Source organism: Onthophagus taurus, chromosome 6 (assembly GCF_036711975.1).
Source record: "Onthophagus taurus isolate NC chromosome 6, IU_Otau_3.0, whole genome shotgun sequence".
In the NCBI taxonomy this organism is placed as follows: Eukaryota; Metazoa; Arthropoda; class Insecta; order Coleoptera; family Scarabaeidae; genus Onthophagus; species Onthophagus taurus.
Genome location: NC_091971.1, coordinates 4,831,980 through 4,845,161, shown reverse-complemented (window position 1 = coordinate 4,845,161; position 13,182 = coordinate 4,831,980). Strand labels below are relative to the sequence as shown.

At 32.7% G+C, this 13,182-nt stretch overlaps 1 protein-coding gene and 1 long non-coding RNA gene across 4 annotated transcripts; both read left to right on the top strand.

The window, feature by feature from the left end:
- The first annotated feature begins 1,870 nt into the window (after positions 1-1,870).
- On the top strand, positions 1,871-13,111 carry LOC111421123 (ATP-dependent RNA helicase bel). Of its 3 annotated transcripts, none has more exons than XM_023054264.2 (8): positions 1,873-2,537; positions 5,958-6,163; positions 6,275-6,671; positions 6,730-7,067; positions 7,257-7,611; positions 9,467-9,842; positions 9,897-10,178; positions 10,236-13,111. In XM_023054264.2, exons 1-8 carry the CDS (start codon positions 2,493-2,495, stop codon positions 10,346-10,348), a joined length of 2,112 nt encoding a protein of 703 aa, XP_022910032.1. In that variant the 5' UTR covers positions 1,873-2,492; the 3' UTR covers positions 10,349-13,111. The 3 variants fall into 3 exon arrangements, with proteins under 3 accessions (XP_071052362.1, XP_022910032.1, XP_022910031.1); XM_023054263.2 differs by having other exon boundaries at positions 6,260-6,671; XM_071196261.1 differs by lacking the exon at positions 10,236-13,111 and having other exon boundaries at positions 1,871-2,537; positions 6,260-6,671; positions 9,897-10,186.
- On the top strand, positions 2,544-5,858 carry LOC111421124 (uncharacterized). Its single transcript, XR_002707157.2, has 3 exons — positions 2,544-3,604; positions 3,689-4,033; positions 4,096-5,858. It is a non-coding gene; the product is annotated as an uncharacterized lncRNA (long non-coding RNA).
- Positions 13,112-13,182: the final 71 nt, after the last annotated feature.

Below are 13,182 nucleotides of genomic sequence, written 5' to 3'. Positions count from 1 at the left end.
ACAGCACCATCTATCATCGAATAAAGAAACTAATTTTTTTGTATTAATTCGTTAATTATTTGATGATTTAAATGCGAATATGCATTAAGTTAATTATTTGGTTATTATTTTATTTTAAATAATTATAATAAGATGTTTAATAATAGATTTTATTAAAAAAAAAATCGGTTTTACCGACATAATAACATAACCTATAATAATAATCGAATAACAGAATTAATTCTTATGTACTAATTTATTAATTATTTGATGATTTAAATGCGAGTATGCATTAAATTAATTATTTAGTTATTATTTGATTATTATTTTATTTTAAATAATTATAATAAGATGTTTAATAATCAATTTTATGAAAACAAAAACTGTTTTACCGATACAATAACATAACCTCTAATTTGTGATGTCATGTGATTTTAGAAAATTCAATAATATTTTTAAGAAAATATAAGAAAATTATTAAAAAAATGCCTCAAGGGAAGTTAAAAGTGAAATGTAAAGTACCTAAAGACGTGCAAAAGAAGAAAAAGCAAACGAAAGGGGTTGCTGTAACAAAAAGAAATAATTGCCCAATACAACCTAAAAAGAATAAAGGAAGTGAGTTGAATAAATTGAAGAAAATGGTAACGAAAACGGTGAATAAATCCGCTGAAGACGAGCTTAGAAGCAGGGCTATTCCTCAAAAGAAGTTATCGAATGTACAAAAAGCTGTAGCCGATTTAAATAAATAATTGTAAATAATATATGTACAGTGAATTTCACTTAAGATGCAGTATACAAAAATATATTGCTATAGAAATCAGGGGTTACCTACTTACTTGGTTCCACATAAACTTTGTCCCACATAAAATGCAACATGTCAATATAATTTTGCATTATAGTAAAACCTCCTTATGAGACCCACAGCTAAACCCAAATTTTTCGAGTTCTAGGTCTAATGTTCTAGTGACAGTGCAAGTGTAAAACTAGAACTAATACTACACCATCTTTAGAGACATGTGTTAGTTCTACATAGTAACAGTGCTAATGTAAAACTAGAATTAACACTACAACTAGAATGTTTTGGAGTTTTGAATGTTTGTAGTTGTAGGTCTATTGTTAGTTCTAGTTTTAATTGTTATGCTAGATTCGCCATCTTTAAAGACTGCTAAACCCAATACTTTCTAGGTCTAGTGTTAGTTCTAGTTTTACAGTAACATTATCACTAGAACTAACACAAGACCTAGAACTAGAATCATTCGGGTTTAGCTGTATTGAGAGACATGCAGCTAAACCCAAATGTTTTACACTTGCACTGTCACTAGAACTAACATTAGACCTAGAACTAGAATCATTTGGGTTTAGCCGTCTTTAGAGACGTCTGGCTAATCCCAAATGATTCTAGTTCTAGGTATAGTGTTGGTTCTACATAGTAACAGTGCTAGTGTAAAACTAGAACTAGAAACATTCGGATTTAGCCGTCTTGAAAGGCGTGAGGCTAAATCCGAATGTTTCTAGTTTTAGGTCTAATGTTAGTTCTAGTAATAGTGGTAGAAAGCGCTAGTTAGCATAAGATATCACTATGTTGCATATTTTTATTGAACTAAAACTAGTCCTAGAACTAGAAAGTCTGACACCAGAAACTCCGAGTTATAATAACGACGTCACCTTTTCCAAGCAAAACTTTTCCATTGCAAAACTACCCAATGCCTGTACTATTAAGCTTTGTTACATTTTATGTGGGACAGTGCAAGTGTCTAGTAGTTTCGTAACTATGGTTATTTGTACTACATTCATACATTACGAGTTATATGAAATTCCCGGTATATAAATGAATTAATATAAATGAACAAAAGAAAAAAACTGACAATTCCTTGTCATTCTCCCATAAAAATCCCAAATGACATTTTCTCTCATTCATCACAAATTAAAAAATCTTCAGTTGTATTCCTGAAAAAAACTCCTTCAAGTCACACAGTTTTGTCCTTTCGTGATCATCAATCGGTCATCAGTAAGTCAAGAATCAAATAACGTTCATCATCAGCTTGAAAAAAAAATCGTTTGAAACTCGTTTAAAAGTTGCAAAGTTTAATTTTTTCGAAAAAAGTTGATTTTTTTTTTGAATAAACGCGGTAAACATCGGGAGCGCCATCTGCTCGCGTTTGTGTTAAAACGAGCGAAACTAAACCGACGATCGGCCATTTTACTTCGGCGCTTGCGCACAATCGCCCCAAAACTGATTCACGCTCACGCTCTTCCCTTCATTACCACTACGACGACGACGAGTTTTTGCGAAACACGACTCGCCTTTTGTGAGAAGAATCGTTAAAACGTTTTCAAGTGCGAGACACGCGCTTCGTAACTAATTTTGAAACATAGAGACAGCACGGAATAGTTTGTTGGTTTTGATCGTGTGGAAAGAAGATTCTATTAAAAAAAAGAGCAAGCAAACGCCAAACCCAGTAGAAGCCCAGGGTACACGACCCACAACACAAAAAGTACTGATTTGAAGTAATATGAGTAATGCACCCAACCACAATGGATCAGGTCTAGAGCAGCAGGTACGTTTTAAAACGGAAATTTTATTAGATTACTTCAAATTAATGTGGATTTCGATTTAAAAACGATTTTGCGATGTTCGTGTGATTTTTATACGATTTTTCTCAAGTTATTTTCTGTCGATTTCGTTCCGGAAAATGTGAACAATGGAGGTCGGCTATAGCACACGTTATCGATCGCATGCGTTTTAATCGTTACATCCTCCCTTTGACCTTAACAAATTAAACGAAAATCTAAGAAAAATGCCTTTAAAAAGGTTTAACATTTAATACTGGCAACAATTTTTTTATAATTATCCCACCGTGGAGTCGTAACTTAATATTCCTTCCTATTGTTATGTCATGTGTCATTTAGAACTTATATTGCTTGACCAGCGATTCCTAGAATAACGGAATTGCCGTTATCAAACTCTGATAGACTTGTTGTTTAGAGCTGCCACAATTCAGGAGATGTAATTACTAAAATAGCCATTGCAAGCGATTTAAAATCGCTAAGTGCGCATTATAATTGAAAAAATTCCACTGTATAAACACTAGCTTGGAAGGTTTTAATTACTATTTCCATTGGGGATTTATTATTATCGTTAGTACTCTTATATTAAAGAATATTAATAGATAGGGCTAGATAAAAGTGAAGCAATCATTTCGAGTTATTTGATATTAGATGTTGTGCTGCTAATGTTATTTAGGATTTAGATATAAGTAAAGGTATCAATTGGTTAATTTTTGAAATCAATATTAAGTAACTTAATCAATTTTAAACAAACCGTGATGATTAATACGAATTAAAGGTCTCTCAGAAAATTATAAATTCATCATATTCATACAAAATTAAGAATTATTTATGGAATTTAATTAATGAACTTTAAATGTGATTCATTATATTCTACATGCTGTATTTTTTTAAATAATTAAATCAAATTTGATTTTTTTTGACATGTCCTGTCATTTTTTACTTAGACATAACCTCAATTATCGTTTTTGGTTATAAAAATGACATTGACAGCTGCCAAAGAAAAAAAAATCCTCAACATTGTGTTATTTTGATTGTAATCTCAACATATATGAAGGTAAGTTTACAGTTTTTGATGTATTTTTTAATTTAAAACTAAATTAAAGTATATTTCCTTTTTTTTTTACTCCTGGTGTTGTAGCAGATCCTTTCCATTACCAAATGGTCGTGGTATGCACTCCTATTTCTTAACATTTATATTATTAATACTGATTAATAATGAATAAAATGGTGAGTGAGGAAAGAGAATAATCAGATATTAATAAATGGTTACAAAGATGTTGTGCCTATGAGGAGAGAAATTAAAGGAAGAAGAACAATAACTTAATGAATGAGATAGCTATATTGTTTAATAATAAAGTGCATAAAAAGCTGAGTGAAATTGTACTTATTAAAGTTGTATTTATTGGTATTATAAACAAATTAATAATGTTGATGTTAATAAATCTGTGAAATATAGCTAGGAGCTTGGAAAGATTGTTAAAGAGTTAGTATGTTTAGGTTAAAAAGGGAAAGATATTACTTAGGAAGGTTGATTAACTGTTTAAGATCCAAGTACAGAGTGATCATACTCTTGGGCACACAAGGTATTGTGTCAAAAAATCCCATTTTGACGCTGTAGACAACTCTCTGTCAGAAAAAATGATCATATTTTGATCTTTGATTTTATACTGTTTTTGTAAGAAATTGTTCCACCCTTCTCTCTTACCTGCCAACATCATTACCTCAATCTAGGACTTACCAACATTTTCCAAGATCTCTCTCACATTGTAGTTCCACTTGGCTTTCGGTCTTCCAAGTCTGTAGAAGATATGAAAAAAATATGATGAACTGCTTGAGTGCAGAATCTCACTCCAAAACATTTATGTTGTAAAACGATAACAATTAACGGTACAGCTTTTTTGGCTGTTATTATCGTTAATTACGGATTTATACCAATTTTGTATATTTTGTATGATTGGAGTAAACATTGGTCAACAAGTAGAATAGCAAACGCACATTCGAAACGAGATCCGCATGAAAGCGCGCACTCGATTTCACAAGAAACACAAACAATGCAATACAAAGACGAAACGATGAACGAGCTGGAAGAAGGACTCCTTTATGATTCTGGAATAACAGATTAAATGTAAATACTTGGACTTCAAAGTTTCCATGACATAAAGTTTTTAATTTTGGTCGATTCCTCAAAATCTTAGACATAAATCGACATTTATATTAATATTTACACTAAATATAGGAATGCATCTGAATATTTTCTATTTAAAAACAACTTCTGGTTCTGTTTTATTTTACATTGTTTTCATTTAGATTAAGTTACTGTAACATGATGCTATGAATATTATTGTATGTATAAAGAGATTTATAATAAAAACGTCACGCATTTGAACGTGGCTTTTAAAGGAGCCTACAAAATTTCCTTTCAAATCCTTTTCTTACCTTCAAAATAAAATTGAATTGATTTTGTATTGTAAGGATTATAACCACGAAAATAATGGAACTTTTTTAAATTTTTTCATCATCAACCACTAATTCCATTATGATTATGGTATTTCGTGATAATTTGTCAAATTTATGTCTTCAAATCGATTAAATCGTAGTGTAATGCTATGACTAATTTTATGTTTTCAAAAGAAATTGACATTGAATCACCAAAAAAATTATCAGTTTTATTATCAAATAAGGCTCTCTTATTTTTAGTTGACTGCTTGAGAACATCTTTCCAGTCTTCACTATTCCGCGCACTCTTCTATGCTCTTACTCCTATTACAATTATTAATATTCTTCAGAGTGATGAATCCTTCTTGTACCTCTCGTTGCGTTCTCCCAATGATCACTATATCTTCTGCCTTCTGCGTACGCATTTAATGGCCCGTTTTAGGTTCAACTGCGAATAGATTGCAAGACAAGGCATTTCCATGTTTTAGTCTTCTAACCAGTCTTGCCAGTCTGGGAAATGCGACTCGATGAAGTGGAGGCGAAGTAAACGTGATCGGGTCAATATCATTTAGCTACCTACTCTCCTTTAAAAAAAAAGATGACGTGGATCCTCAATATAAATTAATACTTTAGAAAGTGCGGAACTAAAGGTTTTGTGGTTTTGGCCAAAGTTCAACCACTAAGGCTATCACCTATTACCCTGATGAAACTCCAATCTCGAATGTCGCACAATTTAAATATATGTGATCTCTAATATCGAGGATGGACTGTCAGATACTGGAGATTTATATTTGGTAGAGATTGGAACCTCAACTGAAGGTGGTTCATCTTCTCAGTACTTCACTTTTGACTCTGTAATCAGTAATTTTCAAATTGGGCAGTTCTATTACATTTTGTATGAAAATGATGAATACAATTTTTAATATGAATGTGAATTTGTACGAAATAATAATTTTATTTTAACTTTCTAGTTTGCTGGTCTGGACTTGCAGAGCCGCAGCGGCGGCGGCAGGTACATACCCCCGCATTTGCGCAACAAGCTCCAAAGTCAGCCGGACACTAACGCCGACAAGGATCGTGGAGATACTCGCAACAGCGGTGGTAGAAATTCGTATAGTAATAGAGGAGGACGTGATAATCGCGAACGTCAAGCCGATTTCTCCAGCTTTAACACTAGGTATGTATTTTAAGTTTTCAATCGCACCAAACTCGTTTTCGTACTCTGCGTTCGTTTGGTTATTAATCGGTTTTATTTAAATATGTGAATTTATAGAAAAGATTTTGGTAGATCCCGCGGTGGTCGAGATCATTACCAGAATGGTGATGTGTTCGAGAGTCGCGAAAGCTGGAATCGCGGTGGCGGAGGAGGCGGTGGTGGCGCTGGAGGCGGACGATATCCCGACCGCGAGCGCGACCTGCCCCGTAACGATCGCTGGCAGGAACCGGAAAAACAACAACCCTCACGAGACAACGGCCGTTGGGGTGAAGATCGCCGCGAGAACAACTCGCGCTGGTCAGACCGCGACGGTCGCCGCAACGACCACGACTGGACGGTGCCGTTGCCGCGCGACGAACGTATTGAACTCGAATTATTTGGCACGGGAAATACGGGCATCAACTTTAGTAAATATGAGGATATACCCGTCGAGGCGACCGGCGATAAAGTCCCCAGACACATTACATCTGTAAGTAATATTTTCATCTACTCTATTTCATAAACTTATTTTTATGTTTTATTTTTAGTTTGAGGAAGTACAGTTGACAGAAATAATTCGCCAAAATATTGTTATGGCAAGATATGATACACCAACTCCTGTGCAAAAATACGCAATCCCAATCATTTTGAGTAAAAGAGATGTGATGGCGTGCGCGCAAACCGGTTCCGGAAAAACGGCCGCGTTCCTTGTGCCCATACTCAACCAAATGTACGAACGTGGACCCCCGAACAACTTGCCGCGCAGCTACCGCCGTAAACAATACCCTCTTGGGCTCGTTTTAGCGCCGACGCGCGAATTAGCCACGCAGATTTACGATGAGAGCAAGAAATTCGCCTATAGATCCAGAGTCAGACCATGTGTAGTGTAAGTTAATCAAAAATTAAAATTAATTAATAAATAAAAAGATGAACATGATGATTCTGTAACATTTTAGTCTTCTTTTCCCAACAGAATTAAAATTAATGTTGATTTTTATAATCTGATTTTCATAAAATTTGATTTTTTTTAATTAATTTATTTTAAAACTTTTTAATAAAAGAAGCTTTGTTGTAGTTATGGTGGAGCTAATGTAGGTGATCAAATGAAGGATTTAGACCGCGGGTGTCACTTATTGGTGGCGACTCCAGGTCGACTTCTCGATATGATTGAGCGAGGTAAAATTGGGTTAGATTACTGCAAGTACCTGGTGTTGGACGAAGCCGATCGTATGTTGGATATGGGTTTTGAAGTCCAAATCAGAAATATTCTCGAAAAGGAGCCGATGCCGCGCACTGGCGATCGCCAAACTCTCATGTTTTCGGCTACCTTTCCCCACCCCATTCAGATGCTTGCTAGAGATTTCCTGGATAATTATATTTTCCTTGCCGTCGGTCGTGTCGGTTCTACGTCCGAAAATATTACTCAAAAAGTAAGTTGATCTGTAAACAACTCTACCTGATAAAGTCTCAATAAGATTATTAACACTACAGAGTGATTCACATAAGAACCGACACAGAGCAGGGACATGTAGAGGACAATAAATTACTGATTGAACTGTCCCTCACCGATTTTGTTATAATTTGGTATAGCGATAGTATGGGTCAAAATAAGGTTTACGCATTTTTTTATACATGCTAATAAAGCCCCTGGGGCGAGTTATAAGGGTTGGAAATCGGGGTAAATGTAAACTGATATTCATTTTTAAAGAGCTTTTCATTGATATATCACACATATATTTGAGGGCTTCAGGGGGTAAGCTACCCCTACTTTTTTGGAGTAATTTAAAAACTACCAAGTCGATTTTGGCGGCTATAGTACGTTTAAAAATATTAATTACGTGTTTTTTTTAATTTGCCTCTGACCATCCGTTGCAAAGTTAGGGGGTGTAATAGATAATCCCTTTCCTTAAGAATAATGTGATTAACCTGTTATATTTTTGAACAATATTTTAAAGAAAACCGTAAATTAGTTGTAAATTAAGGTTGACACTGTAAAATAAGCCCTATACGACATTTAAGGGTGGCTGGGGTTAACTACCCTAAAAATAATTTTTTTTGGGAGTATTGTTTATCGATTTTGGTGCAATTTAGCACGATGATTTTTTTATATGTTAAGTAGTACTTTAGAAAGAACATATAAGGGTTAACAGTTTGGTGTAGAAAATATATTTGCGCTAATAATTTTCCTACTCATACACAAAAATCTTGAATATACATTTAAGTTTTTTTAAGAACTCAAATATATATTCAATGAGGTTCACTATCCTTATTCTACATATTTAAATAACACACAAATTAAGATAATTATAAAATATTTATTAATAACGAGTTAAAAAGCAACTGAAAAAATGGTAGAATATTACAAATTGTATAAACATTATTAGTTTAATTTTTTTAAATTAATTTTATTCAATGTGTTGTTGACTACACAATTCAACCCATCATATTTGCAGATGGAAAGCTACTTTCTCCTAGCTGTTATAACTTATGCATGGTGTAAACAATCTTTGTGTTCTTCCATGTTTTTCATTATTGCCAACAATACATTGAATAAAAATGTAGTACAATTTGTGATAAACCATTTTTTGTCAGTTACTTTTAACTCATTATTAATAAATATTTATACATACATGTAATTATCTCAACTTTTGTATTATTTAGATAGAGTAAGGATAGTAAAGCTCATTGAACATGAATAGAAAGTTCTTTTAAAAAAAACTTGAATATATAAAAATATATTTTCTATCCCAAACTTCTAACCCTTATAAGTTCTTTCAAAAGTACTACTTAACGTATAAAGAAAAAAACTTTGTCGTTTTCATAAAAAACTTAAATAACTAAAGACACTTATTTCGTAATGTTATTTAAAATAAGCTAAATTTCAGCAGTCGGCTATGAAATTGTACGTCAAACTTGACAAATAGAATGTTTTTTAAAAAATAATAAGAGTAAAAAAAGTTTTAGAATTAAATTCCGCATGAAATGAGGTAATAATGTATTAATTGGTCTCAACTTGCTACCAATTAATACCTTTGGTACACTTATAACATATACCAAATTTGGTTTTTCTAGCTTAATGTATTGCGAAAATATTCAATGTTTTAAAAATTTAAGACCCAACTTTGAAGGCCTATAACTCCTCAGGGGTACAACTTGTCCTCTACATGTCCCTGCTCTGTGTCGGTTCTTATATGTTATATGTTTAATAAATAAATAATCGCTGATTGAAACGATGAAATGATTTAAAACTTTTAAATAAAATTATAATAATATTTTAATGTTCAGGTTTTTTGGGTAGAAGAACATGATAAACGTTCTGTACTGCTAGACATGTTAAACGCAGCGGAATTAACGCAACCTTCAGCCGAAAGTTTAACCCTTGTTTTCGTTGAAACGAAAAAAGGTGCCGATTCCTTGGAAGAATTCCTGCACAATGACGGGTATCCGGTTACATCGATCCACGGGGATCGTTCGCAACGAGAACGCGAAGACGCTCTGCGTCAATTCCGTTCGGGAAATACCCCAATTTTAGTGGCGACATCCGTAGCCGCTAGAGGTCTTGATATTCCGCACGTTAAACACGTAATCAATTTCGACTTGCCTTCTGATGTTGAAGAATACGTACATAGAATCGGTAGAACTGGTCGTATGGGAAATCTAGGTAAAAAATAAAATTAATAATAAGTTTTTTTTTATTAATTTTATATTAATTTAGGTTTGGCGACTTCATTCTTTAATTCACGCAATCACAATCTTGCGTCGGCTTTATTGGATTTATTGGCGGAAGCCAAACAAGAAATTCCGAATTGGTTGGAAAGTGTAGCAGCAGATGGACGTAGCGCAAGTTCCGGACGCAGGGGCGGCAAGGGCCGTTTCGGTAGTGGAGGATTCGGGTCAAGAGATTATCGTCAACAATCGGGGGGTGGTTCGAACACCAGAAATCAAAGATCAAACGGAAATAGTGGTGGATATGGACATGACGGGTACAATGGTGGAGGTAATTAGTTGTGTTAATTAATTAATTATACAAGAAGTATAATATATTCTTGTGTAGGATATTATGGAAACGATAGAGGTGGAAATTATGGTGGAAACTACAACTCGAACAGCACCGTACAAGACTGGTGGGATAATTCGGGTGATGACAACGCGAGTTCTCGCCGTTAATTGAAACGTTCATAGAAACGTACATTTGAAGCTCCCCCTTCTCGTATAACTCATACACATGTACAACATTACGCCTGCTATTACAACTAAAATAACAAGTTAAATAACAACTTAAAAAATACCAAACAAACACTTCTATTACTACTCCCCTTTAGTTTGAAAGAAAAGAAATGGAAACGATCCAGGATGTATCAATTGATTTTGAAAGTTAGAACGAACCCCCCAATGCAACTTGTTATATTTTAGGGCATTATAATTATTTTTTAAAAATGATAAAAAGCCGACTTTATTTATCTAATTTGTCATTTTCTTATTTTTGAGTTAATCCTGGATTTTTTTTGGGAAACAAAAATGATGTAGGATGATCCTCATCCTGAAAATATTAAAAACAAAAAAAATATTTACGGAATAATTATTGTAATTGTAGGTGATTAGAGTCACGGAAATCATCGTAATTTTAGTAACAAAAAAAAAATTAAAAAAGTAATCAGACTGTAACGATTTAAAAAAAAATTATGTTCCCTTTTGCGCACACAAACACCTTTATAAAACATACATAAATGTAACATATACAATATCTGACCCCTCCTTTTTAATTTAGATTTTTTCGTTTCGTTCTTTCATAATAAGTTTAATTTTAAACGATTCGTTTTCTTTCTCCTTGTTACGTTTCAAAAATGAATGATATATTTTGCTATCCCCTCAAAAAGAAGATGATAGCATCGCGATTACACGAAAAATTACGGTAAATAATTACCGATAGTGAGAAGTTAACACAAAAAAAAGATTAAAAATTGACTGCGACGCGACAAATCGCTCCTTAAATAACGATTTAATTCACCTCCAACCGAACCGCGATAAAAACATAAATAAAAAAATATAGTGTAAGACGTGGGATCTTATTTATGACCGCCACAGTTGCAGTTACAGCTGTTTCGACGTACAGAGGCGCTAAGGAAATTCTGCAAACGCACGACTGTGATATTAACTGATCTTATAATTACGTATATGTAGTTGTAAAAAAAAAATAATGTGGTTTATGGACCGCGTAGGTCTGAAAAAGATAAAGAAATAAATACAAAGCTTAGTTATAACGATTGTTACTGATGGCAGTCGATCCGTGATTTAATTTACGGAAACCTTCTTAGCGCGAGGCGTTTAAATTTGATACAATGAAATAAAAATTAAAAAGGGAAATTAATGAGAATTAAAATAGGATTATCCTTTTTACAGGACGGAACAAAAATTTAATGAATATAAATAATTATTAATATGGTAAATAAAATAAAACGGATTTTCTTATCAATGTTCTTAAAAAGAGTTAGTGTGGGCACCTATTTTGTGCCTTATTTTATTTTTTATTGGTATAAAGTGATTTATAATTAAAGGATTAAATATTTTTAGATTTTTAGTATTATCACTTTCTTTTTGAACCCTTAAAAATGTTATAGTTTGGTTTAAAGATGATCCAAAATTATTTTTGCATCAAAAATATCTTTTCCAGAAGACTCTCAAGGACTGCCAAATCTCAGTATAAAAACTGTAATAATTTTGAGAGAAAACAAATTCACCTGGACAAGTTAAAACAAGAATCATACAGTTCTAAATTCATTCCCCCACTTATAATATTTAATTCTTTACGTCTATATAAATCACTTAATATCGTATTTTGAACCACCAGTGATTGTAAATAATGACAATTTCCTTAAAAAAATTAGTCATTATTAACAACAAAGAAAGAAAATCATTATAATTTTTCTTTATTATTTTTTTTTAGTTAGTTATTGAAATAGTTAAATTTTACAAACTAATTATTCCCAAAAACTGATTATTATAATTAATATTTGATCCTCATTAGCACTTTATTTATTTAATTATGTGTATTTCTGAATCTGTGATTCCCCTCATTTTATCATTATTTACAACTAAAGCTTAAAAAGAGTTAATTTCGATTGCAATTCTCGGACTAGTCTATCTCGAATCACAGTAGTTTTCTAATAAAATGGGCTATAACGTTTATTTATAGCCTTGTAGATATAGATTAGTTTTTTTTAATGTTTATTTTTTATGCCTCTAATACACATATTTATTTTTTATTTATAAAAAATTAACTCGTTAAAAACTTTTAGTGCCTTCCTAAAAGTTTTTTTGATTCACCACAGATTGAATCGAGTGATGAGCGTTTTTATGAGGATCAATTGAATAGTGTGGATTTAAATCAATTGTATGGAAGATTTAAAAACTTTGAATCGTCCATAAAAATTGTTCTCTTTTTGGTTTTATTAAAAAATTAGTTATGAATTGTGTTAAGATGCGTATACTCCCTGTGATAATGGTTAGAAAATTCGTGCCTATTCTAACGGAACCGTGTCCGAAGTGTTCGAAAATGAATCTTCTTGTAATGAACGTTTGCTTTGCCGTTAGAGAGAAAGACGAGTTGGGTCAATAATGATTAATTAACCGATAAATCAATGGTGAATATTTGTGCATATTGAGCTGTGACTGCAACCGGATGATTGCTCGGGCGTTTTTTTGCGGGCCATAAACCGTGAATATCGACAGAAAAAAAAACGGATAGAGAAAAACGAAAGTACGTTATTGTTGTAGGTTTGTTAGTTAAAAAAGGGATGGCAAAATGCTCTACTTGCTCTATTAGGCATATTTGCTGGGAGTATTTAATAATTTAATGCATTTAAACATAATACGTTCTGATAGAGATTTGTCACTATGACAAGAATAACTAATAAAAAAATCTATTGGAAATATTGCGCCTTTTATTTATTATTTATCTCATTATTTTCCATTAAAATAAATCATTAAATAAATTAGAGCAA

Coding starts and splice junctions, on each gene's coding strand:
- LOC111421123 (XM_023054263.2), top strand. CDS start 2,493: ATGAGTAATGCACCCAACCACAATGGATCAGGTCTAGAGCAGCAG. Junction 2,538..5,957: donor GATCAGGTCTAGAGCAGCAG/GTACGTTTTAAA, acceptor TTAACTTTCTAG/TTTGCTGGTCTGGACTTGCA. Junction 10,179..10,235: donor TGACGGGTACAATGGTGGAG/GTAATTAGTTGT, acceptor ATTCTTGTGTAG/GATATTATGGAAACGATAGA.